The following is a 23249-nucleotide window of genomic DNA, read 5'->3' as shown; positions in this document are numbered from 1 at the left end:
GTACTTGGAAAGAGCTATTATTTATAGCACAAATAAGGTACACTAGACTAGATGTCTCTGATGTGTGGATAAAACCTAATTTGCTTGGTCATAATCATGAAGTTGTTGCTATATTCCCTGTCTCAAAGTGTTAGAGTGTTTCTTGAATGTCCTCTATTCTTTGTTTACTCAGTACCCATGTTTCCAACATGACAACCTCCAAAAACTCCCAAGCTTTTCTGGGGAAATAAAAAAGGGGTGAGAGAGGAGTAGGAACCATTCTATTATGTTTTATAAAGTTGAGAGTTAGGAATGTCTTTAGTTAGATACATCTAGTGGTCACCAAAAAGTAACTGAAAAATTGACATAGATATTTTAATGTAGTAATATCAAAATGCACCTGCTCCCACCCCCAATAAATGACCAATTCAGAAAGCGCAGGTTTGAATCAAATTTGATGTGTAGAAGCCCTTCAGTGGTGGGGGCAAGGGGAGGGTTCATGGGATTTTGATAATCATTCTGAAGTAGCTATTTCAGCAGAACTTTAGTGGTCACCTCTAAAAAGATCACTGTGAACTGGGCTAGTCACAGAAAATTTAATTAGGGAGAAGAAAAGATTTGATCTGGACCTGGGAAAACAGCCTATTTGGATCTGCAGAGGAGAGGAGAATATTCCAGTGGCCAACAGTATGAGCACGAAGGACACACTGGTACAAGTATGAGAGATAGCGTCATTATAATGTGGTTAAAATGGCAAGTTCTGAACCAGACCACTCTTCATTCAAATCCCAGCTTCACTTTCTTGCTGTGTGACCAGGCACAAATCACACCACCTCTTTCCTCAGGGCTCATCTACTGGGGAGGGAAAGGGACCAGACTTGTTGTGAGAAGTAAACGAGTGCCTGGCACAGGGTAAGCCCTGGTGGGTGTGTTGGTGGTTACGGTTAGTAAGAGAGGAGCACTGCCTAATGAACGTAAAGAGTGAATGTAGGAGGTTGTCTTTTGGAATGTGGTGAGCTAGGAACTGGTGCGGTATTATCCATGGCCTTAAAAGGCCGGAAGTTAGATAAGGATTTGAATCTGTAGGAAATTAAAAGAGGACTGTTATAGAAATGACATTACAAAAACAGGGCTTAATGGAGCTTATGCCACCTTATCTTGCATAGCTTAGCTGCTAAAGTCTATTTATCGATTGTTTAGTTGATTCTGGTGTATATCATACAGTTCAGTTTTGAAAGGTATATCATCTAGAAGCTTAATCCTTTTTGTGTGTTGGAATTCCTTTATTTAGAGGTAAGGATTATTTCATTTTAAATTTATGTTCAACATACAGGCTTGCTCGGGTGTTTTATTTCTTTGTTAATTTGGCAGTGAGAGCTTAAAGTACTCATAAGCTATGTTAAGTATTCTTTATGAATTGTACATCATTGTCCATGCTAGCAACAGTTAGTGACAATTTCACTATTAAGCTTTCTGATTACAAATGTTCAAGCAAAAGGTCTTTATTTTAGTGTAGAATTGCTTTATAGTTATGGGGGAAGCTAGCAGAAGATAATGTAATATGCCCCTGCTGCGGGTTTTTAATGTGCTGGCAAATGGACTATAGTGCTGTGAACTTTACATTTATCTGTACCTTTTGGCCCAAATACAAGATTATGAACATTAAGGTTGACCATATCCTACACTTCAATTACAATTTACAGCATTGCTATCTTCAGTTCCTTTGAACAGTTTTTGAAGTATAATCTTTATTTTTTGGAAATAAATGTTTAAGGCAGTAGTAGTAAGATTTGGGGGCCTGTAACTTTTTTTTTGAATCATGACATCTCTTTTACATTATTGTTTCTTCAACCTTACACCTTCCCAATTTCCTCAATATTGACTATAGCTTGAAAACACAAGCAATATTAGAATACCAAATCTTTATGACAGACATAAACGTAGTCCCCGGAGGCTCCATTGTGTGCCTGCTTCAGACCTCAGCCCTAAAAGGATTTTAGATGCTGCAGCTAAAACTACATGATGTAATACAGAGTTCTGGTGTTCTCTTTTAATAAAATAGTTCTAAAGAATCAACCAATTTTTACCTTTAGAAACTCTTTTTATAAATTTATTTTAAGAGAAACTTTGTTTTAACTTTGTTCCCTGTACAATTAAAAAAGCAAGACAATCCCAAGTTTGCTAGGATTAGTTAACTAAACTCTGAGTATGCTTACATAATAGAATATATTCAGCTACTAAATTCTGTAGTCAGAGTCACCTGTGATTCACCTGTGACACTTTTAAAAGATGTGCTCATTTGGGAATGACCTCTGGAGATTTGATTGAGATATTGATGGGGGAGGGGGAGGACTGATCTAGGACTGACCCTGGGCACCTGTATTTTTAACAAGCTCCACAGGTAATTTTAATGTACAGCCCGGGCTGAAAATAATGTTGAAGAAAATTGTTTAATAATATATAAAAATAGCCACAGCATGTGAAATAAGCTGTTTATGGTGTATAATGTGATTCTACTGGGAGGAAGAAATAAAGTTAACAGTGTTCATCTCTAATGATATATACAGGCAACAATCCTAGAATGCCAAAGCTCTGGAGATTCAAACTTGGATTTGCAAGTCAGTTCTTTTTTATTCAATAGCTTAATTATCCATGGTCTGTAGTATTCCTGTACTTCATATTTTTAGCTAAAAAGAGTGTTCCTGATCTTTTCAGTGGTAATTCAGGGTTGGTTACATGTATATGGATATCTCCATGTTCCTGGTTCCTTCACCTGGCTATGTATGTTCTATAGAATCTTTCCACTGCCTGCACGTGTCAGATAAATCAAAATTTGACATGCAAACCTGGATACCCACTTGGAAAAAAAAAAAAAAGGTGGAGAGAAAGCCAAGTGCTAAATGAAACTCTCTCTTAGGGCACATTCTTAGAGAGTTTTATGGCCCTGATTATAGTCTGATGTTAGCTAAAAGAGGCCATAAATCCCAGACAGCCTCATGTAGTTAGAACAAATTTTGCTTAGGACTCCAGAAAATAGACCTAGGTATCTCTCTGCTCAATATGTCGCCCACATACACACTTTAAAGTCTTTCATTTCAGGTGGCATTATCCTTTGAGAAATTCTCCAACCTGTGCACTTTCAATGTCATCATATTTTCTTTCATTAGTGTGTGTGAGTCACTACTGCATTTCTGGAATCTCAGTCCTTCAAAGGTATTTAGTTCCCAGGACTTACTCGCCTATAAAATTTCCCATTCATCAGGCGATCTGAACTGTTAGGACCCGTTGATGCTGAAGTACCATTTCCACTTAAGCAGTTGTCATCTTATTATTGAGTTAGAAGAGGCAGTGGCATTTTTAATCTTACTGGATATAATATTCCCTTGCATTCTCACAAGGCTGTTTTTGCCCAGTTTGTCACCATCCAAAGGCTGCCTTTGTTTACTCTGCCTGTCAGAATCGTACCCTTAAATGCAGTCATTTTCATTATTATCCTCTAGCTCTCTTCCCCTTGGTTCTTTTATTTCTTTGGTGTATGATGGAAAAACAGAAAGAATGAATTTCTTTTAAGATGTGATTTAAAAGTGTTTTTCCATATTCTGTCCTGAACTGTGCTGAAATCTCCCGCATAGTCATATGTGTACCTTGTGCTCGATGGGGTCTTACTTTGCAAAGCCAGACGTAATAAGGAGGAATGAAGCAAACCCAGGAAATGAACCTGTCAGACTAATCTTTTCCCAGCTGGCCCCTCCCCACCACTGCAAGCAGACCTTTCAATGAAATTGTCTAAGCACTGCTTTATTTTAAGGCATCTACTGTTGGTTTTAGATTTACATTTTGATATGACATTCCTTTTGCTGGAGGTATTTTTCATTTCAACTTGCAATGAATTGTTCTTTGAGCTATAATTATATAAATACTTAGATATTAGACTTGTTCTTTAGGATATGAAAAAATATGGTTAGCTGTTTGTTTTCACCTTATACCAATAATTTACTTAGCATTTAAATTAGATCTTGAGTTTCTGAAGGAATGTATGAGTCAGTGAGAATAAATTTTTGTACTTGAAAACTGGAGAATTTTCTTTTACTCACTTAAGGACATAGATTTCTCATTTTAGAAGTGAGAATAAAACAACTATCTAGTAAAGAGTTCGATGTGGAGCAAATGTGTGGTACTTAAAATAGTATGTTGGAATGAGAAAAAATCAGAAAGTGGTTGGAGAAGTTATACTTTGGGTAATTAAGATTTCCCCTTTACAAAGGGTGGTTAGAAGATCTTCTTGCATAATCAGGGGCCCAAGTGAACCGTTTTCTTTCCTTACTAATAAGAGAAGAAGCCACAGAAATTTTAGTTGTTTCCTTTATCATCTGTGGAGAAGTTATACTTTGGGTAATTAAGATTTCCCCTTTACAAAGGGTGGTTAGAAGATCTTCTTGCATAATCAGGGGCCCAAGTGAACCGTGTTCTTTCCTTACTAATAAGAGAAGAAGCCACAGAAATTTTAGTTGTTTCCTTTATCATCTGTTTCTCTCCAACTGTCTACTGCCTGTCCTTACCTGAATCTTTTGCTTATTAACATTTTATTTTATAAAATTACAATAGCTCTTTCTTTTTCCAAAAAAGGGCAGTGTGTGCTGCTTTTTTTTCACAGCAGCACACACTGCATTAATGTAAAAAAGACACTGTTGGTTTCTCCTACACAGATCCTGACAGCTCAAGGCTTTTCCTAAAGCTCTGTCCTCAGCCTTCTCCATGGTTCCTACTTCCCTTTTGGTGCTTTTGTGCACTGTCAAAGTTTCAGAGTTCAATTTTTGAGTGATTACCATACACATAATTCTCCAGCCTCTTTCTTGAACAAGATTCACAGAATTCCAACTTTCTGCTGGATATTTCCAAGTGGATTTCTTACTGATGCCTGAAACACATTGTTTTGCATCCCCAGTTTAATTCTGGAATAAACTACACTTAACTATTTTGGCTTATTACTAAAGTTCCAAGAATGATTCAATCATAGGAAATCTATCCACCCATAATAAAATAATGTAAGGAGAGGAAATCGTGTAATCATCTACATAGGTTCTGAAAAAGCAAAGGAGTCAGCTTCTTGTTTGACAACCCCTCATGGATTGGCAGAGGGATATTAAAAAAAAAGAAAAAAAAACAGTGAGAGGCAGGTACAGTCAGACAAAAAAAGTTATAGTTGTCTATAGACTGACCTAAGCAATTTGATAAAAATGAATATAAGACTACAAATTGCATCATGTACCAAAATAAATTTATGGTTAATGAAAGACACATAAACTCCAGGTACTCTCCTCTTATGGCTTTTTCCATTTTTCTTCTGCTGTAAAGATCCCTGGGAGGATTCTGGAAGAAGAGATCCACCCTCAATCTCAACTTGAGAGTGGTATGTGGAGGTAGAATCCCTCTTCTTCCTTCTATTTCTCTTGCAAACAAACTTACTCTTGGTAACAATATGATTTTCTATGAATTGTGAACTGCTGTAACTTCCAATTGATTCTTTCCTTTCAAAGCATCTTCTTCAATCTCCTAGGCTTACTGTACTCTTTGGTAATAGAAAACAAAGCTTCAAGTTATATCAAATACATTTTCCGGCCATACTCTTTTAGTTTTATAAATGATGGTATGAAAATTTCAGGATTTGATTTTTAGGCTTTAATTTGTTATTTTCAGTTCAGTAAATGAAAGGCTTATTTTCTCTGAAAGTTATAGGTCAAGATGGCACATAGCAGGTACCCTGTATTTTCTGATCCACAACACTCTGCAAGTTGTTGTGCTATACTCAGATGTAGAACATTTTTTAAATTTTATAAATACTCACATCTCAGGTACCTTTTTAGCAATAAATGATGTTTTATTAATTTTATCACATGGAGAGACCAAAATAGCTAAAAGATGCAGTTTTGCACACATCTGAGACTTAGCATTGTAGGCTATTTAGCATTTTTATGTGTAAAGGTGACTCATAACCTGCTACTGCATACTGGACAGCATCGTGAATGAGGACACAAAGGAAGAAGAGCCAGACCCCATACTAGGAAAGGGAGCGCAAGCTCAATATTGACCACAGATAATAATATAATTTATTTTTTAAGTTTTTCCTCTATTTTACCTCTGTACTGTTTTTTGTTTATTTTAACGTCTTACAACCACTATTGTTAGGGGAAAAAAGATAAATGACATAGCATAAATTTCAATATCCTTTTAACAAGTGCACCATGCTCATCCAGGACAGTAAAATGACTTCTTCTGTATTTTTGTAAAGATAGATTTTCCACTTTTATCTTTCTTTCCTGACAAATTGTTTCTCCATATGCATCCCAGTGATGACTATTGTTATTTTAAGATGGTAATAAATTTGTATTATGAATCTTTTTGCTCATGTTTTAACCACTCACTGTGGCTTCTGTTTCACTGCAGTGTTGTGCAGTGTTTTATAGTACTCAACACTCTACTGAAATCTGGAAGGAAATATATTGTGAATACATAGCCTGGAGCTTCCATTTTATACCCACATAATACTCTCACCGCTTTAAAAGGGGTCTCTTCCATTACAAAATGTGTGTGTGTGTGTGTGTGTGTAATATTCAGCCTATTAATTATTATTTTCTCTTTTTACTACATAATAGTTTACTATCCTTCTAAACCAAATGATCAGGTCATGTTCCTCTTAAGCAATAAGATAATTTATACAACCAGGGTATTCTATCATGAGAACATCAAAACATTTTTGTTATACAGGTATTCAAACTGTTCAAAGAAGTGGTCTCTTGTGACATTTGCGTATAGAAGTGTAACTTCTATTCACATTACTGTATCATTTTCTCATAACAGTTGACTTCAAACCTCGTGCCAGCATGGATACTGTCCATCATATGTTGCTTTTTGGATGCAATATGCCTTCATCCACCGGAAGTTACTGGTAAGGATAACAAGTTCACAGCATAAAAAGGTGTAGAAAATGTGTATTTTTTGCAAGTACAAAGTGTATCTATGCAAATATTCTATAACTGATTCATACATAGGTTTGAATTTTTTTGTAGAAAAAGAACACTTCATTGGCATCATGTGGTTATTATGGTTTATCACAGTTACTTAGTCTACTATGTAGCATATGTATATATGTCTGTTGTCATACATAGGGTGTCCAGATAAAGAAGGCTTGTAAAGAAAGCCTGAAAATTTAGATTATTGATACTCTGATGTTAATTTTTTCAAGTTCATGATTCCATCCAAAAAACACCATGGTTCTGTTCATTGAGCACTCTTTTGTTCAAGACACTGTGCTGGGTTATCTGTACATACCATTTCATTTTATCGTAATGTCACTGCAAAGCAGGTATTATTATCCCCACTTTAGAGACAAGGAGACTGAAGCTCAAAGAGATTCACTAACTTGCTAAAGGTAACACAGCTAGTTGGTGCCAGACCAGGATTGAACACTAGGTTGTCTGATTCCAAATCCAAAGTAATTTCCATTTTACCACACTGCCTCCCATTTATTCAAGTAACTGCTGCAGTTTTATAAATTATTTTATTCACTATGGTGAGTCTTAATACCATGTCATGAACGATAAACCTCTACTAAACACCTGAATACTGGTGTTTAAGCGTTATGTTTTTCACCTATACCCAGAATCACTGTTACATATTTAACAGTCCAGAATGACTTTTGTGCTTCACTTTGCATTGAGAAGGGATCTGTTTTGATGTCCTGTCCTAGCATAATCACGTAGCCTGATAGACCTTTCTCTGTGCATCCTAATATTCATTAGCCTGATGTGAGGCAGGCAGCGACTGCTTTCTAGTCTCTTTTATAACAAACAATTGTAATATGTATTTGGAACTGTTAAAAGCATAGGGCAATTAGTGGAAATCTCCGTGGACCAAGTACCATCAAAGCATTTGTTAATAGGCTTACATTATTTGATGAAAGGGGCATATCACATATGAACCCAACTCACATTATTGGGTTTATGTAAAAATGGAGTCAGCAAATCACAGTTAATATCCTTTGATATCCACATTCCAGTTTTTTGCTCCTCAGTAATTTTTTGTAAATAAAATTCTGGGATTAAAAGATTATTTTGTGACAGCTTTTTTGAAATTCAGCAAATCACATCCTTTAGTTTTTATGCTTTTTAAATATTTCTTCAGAAATTAGCAATACTATGATACTTCGAAAAGTTTGTAGAAAAATAGAATGGAAAAATATCATGAATCTTTCCATGGACTTTTTGGAGTACTCTTGTATTTACCTTTGGATTAGAATTATTGAAAATAGCTAGAAAGCATGTGAGATTTCAAAATCTTCTTGAGCTTTACTTTGACTAAAGGGAATGAGTGGGAAAATATAATAGCTCTTAAATGCTATTATGGTTCTAATTTTTAAGAAATGTTATGTAAAATGAACCAAGAATGGTTCACTGTTCTCATGTTAAGGGAATATCAAAACAAACACATTACTTTGGCCCTTTAAAAATATTTATTATTATTATTAAATATACCATTTTGAAATTATATCTATAGGGCCGAGCCCATGGTGCACTCGGGAGAGTGCGGCGCTGGGAGCGCGGTAGCGCTCCCGCCGTGGGTTCGGATCCTATATAGGGATCACCCGTGCGCTCACAGCGCTCACTGGCTGAGTGCGGTGCAGCAGGTCTCAAAAAGGACAAAAAAAAAAAAAAAAAAAAAAATTATATCTATAAAATATATTGACCAAAAGTCTTCCAAGTTAAGGAAAGAGTGGATTCAAAGAAAAATGTAAATGAAAGTGAAAACATGAATTTTGAGTAAAGTATTTGCTATATATATTATTTTGCTAAAATTATTACTTGAAAGGCAACACAGTAGAAGAAAAAGCAATGAACTAATTGGCTGGATTCTCTGGATAGATTATTCAGCCCATCTGGGCCAGAGTTGGTTTCTTTATTTTTTCAAGAGATGTACACTAGATAATTTGTAAAATCTCTCTATGTTCTAAAATTCCATAAGCCTATGAATATAAATTGCATGCAAATACTCAGTCAGATTGGAGAGACAGTATTACTAGGAGTTGGACATGTGTGCACTTGTTGACTCACCTCAAGCAAGCAGCCCCCTGTGTTTTGCCAGTCAGTTGCATCATTGAGTAATTAGAATTCTTAATAACACTATATCCATATCGTTTAAAATGGGTTTTAAGATATCTGCCTTTTAGCCCACATTCCCTCTCAATCTGTACGCTTATTGTAATTGACTTTATAACCATACAATAAGGACAGTAATTGATGCTGTTATTCATCATCTATTAACCAAGACCAGCATGTTCATTTAAAAGTAGGACCTTTTCAATATGTAGATGTAGGATCTGTTCAATATGCAAACTAGGAGAGATGCATTAAATAAAACTGTTTTAGTGACTCTAACATCCACAATCCAGCCTTATTTTCCATTTAAGGACAGTATATATTATTTATCCCCCAATATTTGGCAAAATCCATGCCTCTCCTGAACTAGAGCTCACAGAATATTTCATTGGATAAATATGAGTTGTTCACAAAAACATCCTTCACCCTCAATGCCTCACAGGCTCAGCCCTAGAGACAGTGAGCAGATGTCTTCCAACTGTTTAGCCTCTTACCGTCCCACCTGAATTATAACCCTAATAACAAAAATCTATCAGTGTCAAAAGTCTTGCATTATGTTTTCTAACATTTTTGAGTCATGAAATTTATCACACTCATCTTACAGTTGCAAATCTATTCTTCATTTGTTCCAAGATATAGACAGCGCTTAAATGAAGACTCCTAAACTTTCACATATATTTTGGGATATGATACATATAATGGTTTCTCATGCTTAAGAATTTATGAAAAACCCATTCAAGCTCTTGGGAAATCTGTAAGGGAATACAAAACTGTTTTAACAAAAGATGAAAAAGCTAATAGGGTATTTTAACACCAAAATGTCAAGCTTGGATTTCCTCTCTTTTCTGTTAGGATTTCCCGTTTTCACTTGAGGGTTCTATTTTCATTGTCAGCCAGTTGGCAAATAGGTATGTCCTTAATATAAAAAACATTTTTCCCCTGAAATTATGAAGTTATAATTCCTCCTCTGTCTTCAGGCAGCACTTTTAATATGAAGGCAAAGAGCTATTCTGATGATGTTTCACTGTTGTGCTGCCCTCCGTTGCTCTTTGTAATTGCCTCTTTCTACTGTTCATTAAAATATATTTACAGTTATATTAAGTTTACGTGAAAATAGTAGACACAGCATGAAGCAGTTTTCATTATGTGGTCATTGTAATTTTAAAGTTTTTTTTTTTTTTCTCTAATGCATTTCCAGTCTTTTGTGTCTAATTCCAAATTAGCAGCTCACACTGGTAATGTGTCTAGTTAATTGTATGCATGTGCATTTAAATTGCATACATTTATGTGAACCTTTTAATATACTGTGGGGTGGTCCCTTTATAGTTAGAGTGGGTCTGGTGCTCAATTCCAAATTAACATACCTCTAGAGGATGCATATAAGCTGATGAAAAAGCAGGGGCTCTGCTGACCCATGTAAGGAAGGTAACAGTACCTGTCAGATGTAACCCTCATACCTTCTTTCCCAGGTTTTTAAAGGAGAAGACAATTAACCATATTCAGGAAACAATGGGAAGTAATTGCACCAAGATTGGAGCAAGCATAGCAATAGCATGATTTGTCAGACTTTATTTGTCCTTACCGACAATTAGTAGTGTGATAATTCTAAGTTCCACAGATTTGTTAGCTGAATACAAACAATGTGAGCCAATGCTCTTTTGGGCTTTTTAGGGTCAGAAAGGAAATGGAAATGCTGAAAACTGGGTAATTTTAGTCATCTCTTGGTATATGTGAGGGATTGATTCCAGGACCCCAGAGTATACCCAAATCCATGGATACTCAAGTCCCCCAATCTGCCCTGCAGAATCAACTTATATGAAAAGTCGGGTCTCCTTTTACACAGGTTTCTCATCCCACAAATGCTATATTGATCCTCGGTTGGTTGAAAAAAATGCTCATATCAGTGGACCCATGCAATTCAAACCTATGTTGTTCAAGGGTCAGCTGTATAAGAATCTATTACTCCTCTCCATTAAAAGATAGTAAATTATTAGGAGATTTTTGGAAATTAAAATATTACATTTATCTGTTCTTTGAATTACTTTATTCTGTTTTTATTCTAACAATTTTTTTTTTACCTGATGAGTGATTAGCTACTTAGTTTCAGGTTTTGAAAATCATGAGATTTTACATTTATCTGTTCTTTGAATTACTTTATTCTGTTTTTATTCTAACAATTTTTTTTTACCTGATGAGTGATTAGCTACTTAGTTTCAGGTTTTGAAAATCATGAGATTTTGTTCATATCAATAGTTTTGGCATATGGGGTAATTCTGGAGTGCTTTCTTTTTTTTAAATGTGAGATTGTAGGCTTGTGCATTTTCTATTCTGCTGAGTCCAGGATTTAGGGCTTAAAGCAATTTATGATCGCAAACCCCAAAATTTTGGGTTCAAAATATTGGGTGATTAAAGTGACTGGGCTTTTTATGTATCCAGCCTTGTACTTTGGTGTGATCTTTTGTGCATAGCTAAAATTATTATTTTTAGTTCTCAAAATTAATATTTGATTTTAAAACTATTTCTAATGATATTTATGACTAATCTTTACAAATCAAAGATGTCCTCTACAGGTTGGTTGATGTTTTTTGAAAAGAAGAATCCAGCTGTTTGAATGAGGCTATTTCTAGCTGTTCTAACTTGGAATCATTCTCAAGCTAAAGCAGTAATGCTTTACCATCCTATGAAGCTTTAGCTTAAATCCCTTTCACTGCTTCTATTTATTAACCACCTGCTGTGTCTTTTTAAATGCCACTGTCTCCACAGGGTTACAGATGCAGATGAGGGGAAAGAGAAAAGTAGCTAAAACATATATATAAAAAGAGAGAGAGAGATTTAAATGACTATTTTTTTAAGGTGATGTTATTTTGTAGATAAGTCTACAGCTTTGTTGCTTCCCTCATGACCATAATGATTTTTAAAGGTATTTGCTTATGCTGCTTTTTTGTGCCCTTTCCATATCCTAGCTCCCTGTCATCTTATACACTATATACAGCAAGGTTCACAGTGTGCCTTCTGCATTCCTCTCTGTTTCCTCTGCCAAATGAAACTTCTAAAGTTAAACATACATAACATTCTTGTCAGTATAAATAAAAATAATACAGTCTCCAAAATCTACACTGTCCCTTGTTTTAAGCACTATAAAATGTGTCTTTGCCATAGCAAATTTCTGCTAGGCTAAAATTAATCGTACCATTTCCTTTTTCCACTTTAATATTGTAACAGATTTATGTTACTGCATATGAAGATAGGGATAATATGATGGATCAAATTGTTAAAATACAGTTGGTATCTGGTTCTAACTTCTAGTCGCCAGTGATTGTGTTCCTTGGCTAATCATTTTAAGGTGCCTGGATCAGAGGTGTTGATAGGAGTTTCTTAGCACCTACCCAGTTCTTAGTAGACTAGTGTCAACTTTAATGAAATAGAATGCCATGGTTGTAACCATATTGACTGTTTCAACAGAAATAAACACTACAAAATTTTCGAGATTGTTCTTTCCTGACAAGACTAGTATTTATGTTAAACAGAGCAGCAACATTGTAGCTCAGTGCTACATTCAGCATAGAGCCAGAACTTTGAAATCAGAGCTCAGATCTCAGCTCTACTACTTGATAGTTGTAATAAACATCGGTCAAATGATTTAACTTTTATCCGTTTCCTCATCTATAAAATGGGGCTACTAATCCTGCTTGAAATGGCCATCATGAATAGTAAGTGAGGGGATATAAGTAATGTGCTTGGTGTAGTGCCTGGCACATAGGAGTGGTAGCTATTATCCTTATTTGTTTATTAATAAAGTATTTATTTATGTGCCAAGCACTTTGTTAGGCACTGAGAATTTGGTGTGGACAAAACAGATACACCCTCTGTTCTTTTGGACTTTATTGCCTCTCTGATCTCACTGGGGTAAGGAAATGGAGGGTAGTTACTATGGTGCTATTTATCAGGCTGGTACTTCTTAATCACCAGTCTTATTTAGCTTTCCTATTAGGTATCCTTCTAATTACTATGTTAATGCATACCCATTGCACTGAAGTTCACATAGGATTATCTAAATTGGGAAAAATATTCTATGGATTTATAGCACAGTTAATGGTATTTGAATACCTGACTCATAATGAATGAAACTTTGAAATGTAAGGACATTCCACCCATGCCATTGATTTTACATTGTGTTTCTCAGAGAAACTTTCTCACTTTAGATCAATTTTCCTGACTCTGGTTCTGTTGATACTTACTGCAATACAGACTTAACTTGAGGGCATGACAATTTTATTTTATTTTTTTAGCCAAAAGAAGAAATGAGTTATCAGTTCTGATCTTCCCTGAGTAACCTTGGATTTTAAATAGCCTTTAACAGATACAACCAGAGAGTACTTTAACAGTCAGTCATGCTTTATTTGGATAATTCAAAATGACAGGCTAGCATTTTTCAGTGCTTGGCACAGTCAGAAAATATTCATGCCATCCAAACCGTTTCCCCGTGAATTAGAGGTGAAAGGGTTCTATAGGAAAGGTCCAAGAATCCAAATTAGTTTTATTTTCAAATGTTAATTCTCATCATTTTTACTATGAATACTGAGAAACCACAGGGGAGCTGTATGAATCTTTTCACAATTTAATTGGCTTAATCTGGAGGAGCCCTTAGGAGAACCTGCTCGAATGATAAGAATAAGAAACCTGGTTGATGATGCCTGAAATTACAATAGCCATTGATCAGTGGTTACATTGCTGCCTAGCATTAAAACTCTTCTTACTAATAAGAATAGTAAAAAAAAAAAAAAAAACCCTCTATTTTTGTAGGGCCCTTTCTGGAAAGCCAAAATACATAATACTGTGTTTCTCCTTTTGGTCATTTTATGTGGAGAGGATATGATGCTTATCTTAGCCAGTTTTGTGTTGCTATAACAGAATACCTAAACTGGGTAATTTATAAAGAACAGAGATTTATGTGTTACAGATCTGGAGGCTGGGAAGCCCAAGACTGAGAAGCCCACATCTGGGGAGGGCCTTCCTGCTGCATCATCCTATGCTGGAAGCCAGAAGGGCAAGAGAGCACAAGGGAGCCAGAGAGGGCCAAGCTCGTTTTTATAACAATCACCCTCTCACAGTAAGGAACCCACTCCGAACATAACAACATTAATCCACTCACGATTTAATCACCTCTTAAAGGTCCCACCTCTGAACACTGTTACATTGTAGATTAAGTTTCCTACACATGAACTCTGGGGGACACACTCAAACTGTTAACACCATTTCCATTTAAAATGGGAAATGGAAATGTGAAAATAAAGAGGTGCAGAGGTTTAATCCAAACGCTATTTGCCACTCAGTTGTGTTATCAGTTACAGACCCTCCCCCTTCTTCTTCTTCTTTTTTTTTTTTTTTTGGCCTCACTTGGTCCTCTCATTAAGTTTTAAGTTTTAGGATAAGTTTCAATGTCCCGTGTCCTCCAGTGAGTTCAGTCTTGAGTTTAATACATTTTTAAGAAATCATAAAATAGGGTTTTAAAAAGCAAACCAAGGTTTGCTTTTAAAACTCTTATTTTACCAGACCTGATAAGCGAATAAAATATAAAATCATTGTCTCTTTGTGAATAAGTCCGAACAATTTATTTCATCTAGAATTTCGTTTTAAAATTGCACACTCACCGAGGGTTGCGATCCCATTGCCGGTCCCCGGTGCGGGCGCGACACCGAGGGTTGTGATCCCGTTACCCGTCAGTAAAAAAGACAAAAAGGAATAAAAAAAATATTAATAAAAAAAATTTTTTAAATAAAAAAAAAATTAAACACTCAAATTGCAGCTTAGTTCAAATATGACACTAGTAGTCACAGCTTCGTCAGTAAAAAAGACAAAAAGGAATAAAAAAAATAATAATAAAAAAATTTTTTTAAATAAAAAAAAATTAAACACTCAAATTGCAGCTTAGTTCAAATATGACACTAGTAGTCACAGCTTATCTTCATATAGCAGTATTCTCTGCCCATAAATCAGTGTCATGAATTGAGATAAAAGGGAGTGTGACAGCCAGAGTTTTGAATCATAATTTGGCTATGTGACCTTTGGAAGTTACTTAATCTCTCTGAGCTTATTTAGCTTTAAAGTACAACCTATTTGCAGAGTTCTTATGAGAGTAAATATAAGCTAGTTTGTACAAGATACCAGGCAAATAATAATTCAAGTTTATTGGTATTTATATTTTGGTTCATTTTTTTAATTCTAAATTTTAAAAAAACTTTTTATTGTACTTGACAACGTGATGAAGTTTAAGCCAATTCAGTCCTTTAAATATTTGTACATGGAAAATTAAAAACTCACTTAGAGGTAAGCTTCACCAAACATTTGTTGAAGGTTTACTAGGTTTACTAAATGCCAGGCAGGGACTCAAGTGCTGGGAGTACAGGGTGAAAGATCTGACTTCAAACCTCAAAGTACTCACTGTCCTATTGAAGAGGTAGATAAGTAAGCTGATACTTACGATGAGTGCTACAGTCAAAGAATGGAGGTTGGATGGGATGGGGGTCAGAGAACACTTCCCTGAGGAGGAAAACTTCAACTGAATCTTGAAAGAGGAGGTGAGTACAAGTTTTTCAGGCAGAGAGCTGGGATGGGGTATTCCAGGCAAAGCAAACAGTGGAGAAGAGAGAGTAGAAACTGGCGGCAATTTGGCATGACTAAAAAAGGGGTTTTGTCTGGAGATATAACAAGGCTCCAGATCATGAAAGGCCTTATGTGTTATGCTACAATGTTTGGATTTTATTTTGATGTTATTTTTGGGAAACATCTGAAAGATTTTGAGCCAGCAAATGACATAATCAAATGCATAGTTTAGAAAAATGTGCTAACCCAGTTTTCTCTGTTATATTTCAATCTGGTTCTTTCTAGTAATACATTGAAAATCTACTTCCATATCAGAGGAAACAGTTATCTTGTTTAACCTATGACTGTCATCACATTGATGTTAGGCACTTGGATATTTATGATCTTTGTTGAAAGCTATGAAAATTGCCACCCAGATCTTTAAATTTTAGTAGCTCACGGCAGTGAGATAGAAAGTTCATCACATCTGACAATCTCATTTCTTTAACTATTATAGCATTTGGCCAAGAATGAAAATTTTGCTTTTGGGTACTGTCCAACACCCTAAGCCTGTTAGCATACTTGGCACAAGGATGTCACAGACATTCGTTCCAGCGCACAATTCTCACATGGTAATGATCCTTCATCATAAGTATATTGTACTTGACAGTGAACAGTAAGAAACCAGTGGTTGATGTGTTTTACACTACACATTACATGGTCTCTTTCTGCAGCCTGATTTATAGAAGCAAGAGCATTCACTGAACATAACCTTATCAGAACCTCTTGTTTCCAGATCCCTCAGCCCTTAATTCAGACAGATAACACGGTTGTCTGCACTCCAACCTCTTTTCTGACTATAGGCAGGAAACATGGTAAGAGTCCCTGTCCCTGAGTGTGAAGGAACCTCTTACCAGTGGTTTTCATGTTAGCAACTGGGTGTTCTCTGGGTTTCTAGCTTCATTTTCTAGCCTGTTCAGGAAGCCGCCACAGTCTGTCTTCACCGCCCTTTCAGGCCGTGGGCAGTGTACATGTTTTACTGTGTTAGTCAACCTCCTGCCCAAGAAGCCGTATTTGTCCTTATCCTTGATAGTCTTCAAGCCTTTCAGATCTGACTCTGACCTTGTTTGTGCGCAATTTTCCAAAACACAAATATATAACAACATAAAAATGTAGCCTAACAATGTTTTGAGCAAATCCAATTCCATAATAGAACAACTAAGAGATATAGTGTAATGGGAAAAAAATGTGTGGTTTGGAGTCAGACAGCTTACCATTATTAAGTTGGATATACCAAATGTCTTAGTTATTGTACGAGGTGCCTTACACATCTCACAACAGCCCTATCAGAGAGGTTTCCATTCAGTAAACTTTGAAGAGGCTGGCTGGTTAGCTCAGATGGTTAGAGAATGGTGTTGTAATACCAAAGTCAAGGGTTTGGATCCCCATAATGGCTGGCCATCCCCCCCCACCTTCCCCCCAAAAAAGAGAGAGAGAGGTTTTCTTATAGGAACCAGGCCTTTGAGGGCTTATAAACATGCCCAAGATACGCAGCTATTAAGGGATAGTTCTGGAATTGAACTACACATATGTATTTCTGCCTAGTGCTCTTTTCACCATACAACACTGTCTCTCAATAAAGAATCTTTACATAAAGTGATTGTTTTGTTAAATAATGCATTACCCTGGTATACTGCTGTGAGGTTTATAAAGTGCTTTCACTTATAAGTCATTTGATTTATAGCATAACACTGTGAGGTAAGTATAATTATCCCTGTTCTGCTAGAGAGAGACCTAAGGCTCAGTAAGTTTAAGAGACCTGGACAACATAAAACAATTTACAAATGGTATTCATAAACTTTAAAAAAAGTCATTTATATTTATGACAAAGGGCCCCTTAAGTGGGGCACACTTATGTTGTTCACCCTATTGAGGGTAGGTACTGTTTGTTACTGTAGCCAAAGATTTGTTGACAACAACACTGATCCCCAAAGGAGAAACGTGTGTAACATTCCTCAAATCCACTCCCACATTTGCACTGCATTAGCTTTGGTTTATACAGACTCTGTGTAATGCTTGTTTTTCTACCTGATGACATAGGGGACGTGTCACAGATGAACATATTGAAGTATAAATTATACATCTGCCTCACAGGATTGTTTCATGTTAGGCAACAAACAAAAATTTTCCCTTTATATGTCTTTATTTCACATAGTAGTTGTTCTTTGCTCAAGTCTTCATTAAGGTCTTAAAGCAGGTATGATTACAGTAGTGATACATTGATATACTTTGCTTTCCTCCCCTCTCCCCATGGGGAGTGATTTGTGCATTCTACTACTTAAATCTTCATTTATAGCTACTTTTTTTTTTTTCTTCAGGTTTTGTGATGAAGGAACCTGTGCAGATAAAGCCAATATTCTATACGCCTGGGCAAGAAATGCTCCCCCCACCAGACTCCCCAAAGGTACATCCGAGGCCTCCTGGATAGTCTCATGTTAAGCTGCTTGATTTCTATTTCCAAAGTGCTTTTTATTATAGTCCTCTCTATCAGTTGTTGACAGTTTTCTATGTTGCTGCTACACAGCAGAAGTACCTGCATCACCAACCTTGAATTGAAAAGGAATCATTTAGGGTAGCTACGTAGTTACTCTTTCTCTGCCTCTCTTTGCAAAGTGGTTTGCCCACACAAGATTTTAGATAGAATTAGACAATAACCAAGGATGCATCAAGTCATCTTTGGCCTAAGGCATGTTGGTTCTATAGCAGGAGCACTGCGTGAGCCAAGAAAGCTAGGAATTAAATAAGTTGCTGTTTCAGCAGACGTATTTTTTATAATCTCAGAACCTAGGTATTTAATGTGATGCCAAACCTCACCTGGCTTTCTGACTTCACTTCTAAACTGTTCATAGCTTCCAGTGGGTGAGCAAATTATTTATTACCTAGAGATTTCTTCATATTAAAGGGAGTGTGTGTTCTGTTACAGCTTAGGTCTGCCATGGTTTCAGGGTGGTCTTGAGGGGGTGTCCCCTCTCTTGCCTTCCTAACTCATGCCAGCACCATTAACTGATGTCTGTTTTGCCTTGCTTCAAATGAGTCTCCAAATTCTCTGTAGCTTACCATGGAGCCACTGTTATACAAGTTTGAAAACTATGACAGAAAGGTCTGTCATAGATTTGTTGACATTTTAAAGATCCATTAGTATAGCAGATGAAAAAATTTCTTTTCTCTACCTATAAATATTTTCTCTGTAGATTTTTTTAGCTCACTAACAAATTGTACTAACAACAAGACTATTAGGAACATTCAGACTCCAAAAATTCACTGATATAGTGGACTTCGTTATCTTGTTGGTAGCTGGTTTCCTTAGTGACATTTTTGTAGATAACTGTTTTCACAAGGAAAGGAAAGTAATTCCCCTGAGATGTTCCCATGAATATATACAAAACAAAGGGAGAGAATGGGTTTATGTCTGTTAAATAATCAACAGAGGAAGAGTTTTGTTTTGTTTGTTCTATTTCTTTCAAAATGAGTGAATTGTCCTCCTAAAGTATAAGTGATCACTCTGGTTCTGAAGTGGGAAGTATGAACAGAATTCCATCAGAGCTTTGAGAAGAAATGACAGATTGTATTAGAAATTTTCAATGCCTAGTAAGTTTTGTTTTGTTTGTTCTATTTCTTTCAAAATGAGTGAATTGTCCTCCTAAAGTATAAGTGATCACTCTGGTTCTGAAGTGGGAAGTATGAATAGAATTCCATCAGAGCTTTGAGAAGAAATGACAGATTGTATTAGAAATTTTCAATGCCTAGTTTATTTTGGTTTCCATATAACATAATTTCATATATTGCATGCTATTTTCTTTCCCTTTGGATTTCACACATCAGCAACCTGGGATTAGCTCCATTTTAAACTTCCATTTGTAAAATATTAATTATCTTCTTTTGTAAATCTTTAGGTGTTGGATTCAGAGTTGGAGGAGAGACTGGAAATAAATACTTTGTCCTGCAGGTACACTATGGGGATATTAGTGCTTTTAGAGGTAAGTTTCAAAATGTTGGAACTAAGCACAACTTACAATACAATATTGTTTAAAATAGATGTAGTGACTGTTATCCACATAAAATGAAGAATTGCCCACATCCTCTGCCCACTAAGGAATAACTCCCTTTGTTTCCTTTAATTTGGAACTATTGAGGGAATGACTTTTATTTCAAAAGTTATTTCTCTTATGCACTTATTCATCCTGCTGTTTGTCTTATGCTGACCTTCCGGAGTACTTTTGCTTTCCAGTGCACTCTTATCTAACTGCTCCTGCTCCTATCAGGTGTGCTGCTCACTCCAAGCAACAGTCAAAAGGGACTGGCAGTTTATTTACACATTACTAAGAACAAGCCTTAGTAATGTGGAGAGTCTATAGGTTCTGCAATACCAGGGAGGTTCTCAAACACTTGGGCTCATGTTGATGCTTTATGTGTAATCTACACCTGCCACTTCATGAAGTCATCCTTTGTCTGCTTCACTAATCTACAGACCCTACCCACCCCTTAGACACTGCTAAATACTCCACTAGACACCTGTTGCTCTACCCATGATTACTATGCACTTCATTTAAATATCTCTTTTCTTACTATAGAATCATTAACATGACAAAGTGGTCCTGGTTTCCAAGGCAACCAAGACCATGCTTGTTATTCCTTTGGCTACATTTAATCAAACTCCAGCTGCATTCTGGGTTTACACTCTTGTGTTCACAAGAGTGTAAACATTAAGCAGACTTCTATTTGGTGTCTGCTTTTCTATTACATCTTGCTGTCTTATATACATATATATTTTCCCCAATTCCCTAATTTAAATTATATTTCTGTAACTAACCTGATACATTTCCCTTTTCAAACACATTAGATTTCTATCCGGCAGCAAAGTCTGGAACTAAATGTCCGTCTATGACTATGAAATACTCTCTAGGGCCTTTGCTGGGGAAGACCTATGTGGTGGGAGGGTTCATAAATTTATCAGCATTCAGAACTGGGACAATAAATGCAGCTTCCCTCTGGGAAAGGGTATTAAAATAATTGTTTTATATAATTGAAAAATTATAATTAGTTCTATATATATATTCATAAACATATTATCAATTAAACAAGCTCCCGTAGATCAGCACATGAACCTAACTTCCAAATAAAACTTGTTTTTATATTAAAAATATGCTTTGAGTTATACAGAAATAACTTTCCATTTATGGAACAGAACCTGATCTTAAATTGTTAACTTTGTAGTTATGAGGCAAGGTTTTGTTGAAAACGAAGGAGTAAATAATGTTTGTGTTTGAGGAATGAAAACAGAAATTATCTGCTGTAAAAATTTTCCACATTGGTGTCAGTGGAACCGGCACATCCTAGTACTGCTGACTTCAGAAGCATTGACAGGACTATAATTTTTTCAAATAGGCAAGAAGGCCTTCCCTGACCACCACAAATAAGTAGTTCATCATACCCACACACACTTTTCCAAACCTTAATCTCTATTCCTCTGTTAAACCCTGTACTTCACTTTTCAACCTAATTCCTCTTAGCTTTGTAGTATTCTTAACAGATACTGCATTGATACCCTAGGGAAAATGGATGATATCTACTAGTTTTTTAATATGTTACTGTAATAATTTAATCTTTCTGATAAGGAGTTAATTTTGTTTTATAATTTCTATTTAATCTAGGGTTGTATTGGTCCATTTTGTGTTGCTATTACAGAATACCTGAGACTGGGTAATTTATAAAGAACAGGTTTATTTAGCTTTTGATTCTGGTACAGCTGCATCTGGCATGGGCCTCAGGCTGCTTCCACTGGTGGCTGAAAGCAGCTGGCAGTTGGTGGCATAAGCAGATCACATGGCAAGAGGAAGCAAGAGAGAGAGAGAGAGGGAGGTGCCAAGGTCTTCTAAACAACCAGCTCTCATGGGAACCAACAGAGTAAGAACTTACTCACTACCCCCCCCCAAGATTAATCCATTCATGAGGGATCTGCCCCCATGACTCAAACAGCTCCCAACACTGCCACACTGGGGATCAGATTTCCACATCAGTTCTGGGAGGACAATAAATCCAAACTCCACCAAAGGCTAATAAAAAAGTACTGATATTTTAATATATAAACATATAATTATTTTTGCTGTGCAAGACAGATGAAAAATTATATTTTCAAAAATGAAAAATTTTTCATTTTCTTTTTTGAGAACAGTTTTTCTAAAAGAAGATATATATGAGGTAGAAAGATTTACTAGTACTATAATTCATAGAACTTATTATAATAAAAATGTAAACAAAAAATTTCACACATAATTCATTCAGCACCGTTAGATACTATCTGTCCTTTATGCTATACATGACTTAGAATAGTAAATAAACACATGGTGAAATATCAAATCTTACTATAACAACGAGATAGTATATTATATTTTTTAAACTGGGGATGGGTGGAGATTGAATTGCAGGACCCAGGACTGCAATTGGATAGATGGACCCAGAACTGCAACAGGTAGATCTGGTACAGTTTGGGAGGCTTATACATTAGTATGATGTTTTGGAAAGCAATTTAACCATTTTGTATACATTTAATATATAATATTAAAACTTTGTTCTAAGCTTCTATCCTAAACTTTTTTTCAAAAAATGGTCTACATACCCACAGTTATTTATTTACACACCAATAACTATGAATATAAAAAACTGGAAATGTTAACAAATGTCCCTTAATAGGGGGCTGGTTGAGTAAATGGTATAACAACAAAAATAGCAAATAATAAAACTTAATACAGACTGTATAAAATATACATATGCTTGTATGTTTACAGGATTGTAAGGAATAAGGGAAAAAAAGGAAACAGTCAATGAGCAAGAAAGAGGATTATGTGATTTTTTTTTTCCTTTAAAATGTTATAACATCATCTTTATAATTACATTTTTTAAATTCCACAAGCAGAACTGTGTTAACTTCTTCAATCTCAACTAGTTAAGTGTACTACATTCCCACTCATACTCTCATGACAAAAAAAAAAAAGAGCTAATGTGAATCTCTACATGCATGATTTACTATGCAACTGTATTATACTTTAAACAGGTTCTGTGTTATGACTGAATTATAATTATCTTCAGATGTACCTAGACGTAGAAAATAATTATGTCTCCTAATTATTAAAAATGCATTAAATATGTACAGATGTTATATATGTGTATACTATACACACACAAATACAAACATATATAATCATATCACCACTTTTGGTACCAGTGTCAATAAAGATTCAAACTTCATGATTTGAAAACTTGACGAGTTTTTAAGATGGCGACGGGTCTGGAACGGCCGTGCCAGGAGACAGCACAACCCTGAGAAGTGTGCGCTGTGATACCAGACTACTATTTGCATTTCCAAGAGCAACAAAAAACGAATAAATCTTTCAACAACGAACCTTCAACGACAAACCAGCAACAACAGGCTCGAGGTTTTAGGGCCGACACAAAAGAAGACTCCTGAGAGCACCCAAG

At 35.8% G+C, this 23249-nt stretch overlaps 1 protein-coding gene across 1 annotated transcript in view; it reads left to right on the top strand.

The window, feature by feature from the left end:
• LOC103593239 (peptidyl-glycine alpha-amidating monooxygenase-like) overlaps nucleotides 1-19750 on the top strand; it is a gene marked incomplete at its 3' end in the record, with an annotated part of 61480 nt that extends 41730 nt beyond the window's left edge. The window contains exons 4-6 of the mRNA XM_008576195.1: nucleotides 6838-6925; nucleotides 18092-18177; nucleotides 19667-19750. Coding sequence (XP_008574417.1) covers nucleotides 6838-6925; nucleotides 18092-18177; nucleotides 19667-19750 — 258 coding nt within the window. The remainder of the gene's footprint in view (nucleotides 1-6837; nucleotides 6926-18091; nucleotides 18178-19666) is intronic.
• Between the last annotated feature and the right edge of the window lie 3499 nt (nucleotides 19751-23249).

Source organism: Galeopterus variegatus, unplaced genomic scaffold, assembly GCF_000696425.1.
Source record: "Galeopterus variegatus unplaced genomic scaffold, G_variegatus-3.0.2 Scaffold1307, whole genome shotgun sequence".
In the NCBI taxonomy this organism is placed as follows: Eukaryota; Metazoa; Chordata; class Mammalia; order Dermoptera; family Cynocephalidae; genus Galeopterus; species Galeopterus variegatus.
This window is presented reverse-complemented; position numbering and strand designations above follow the sequence as displayed.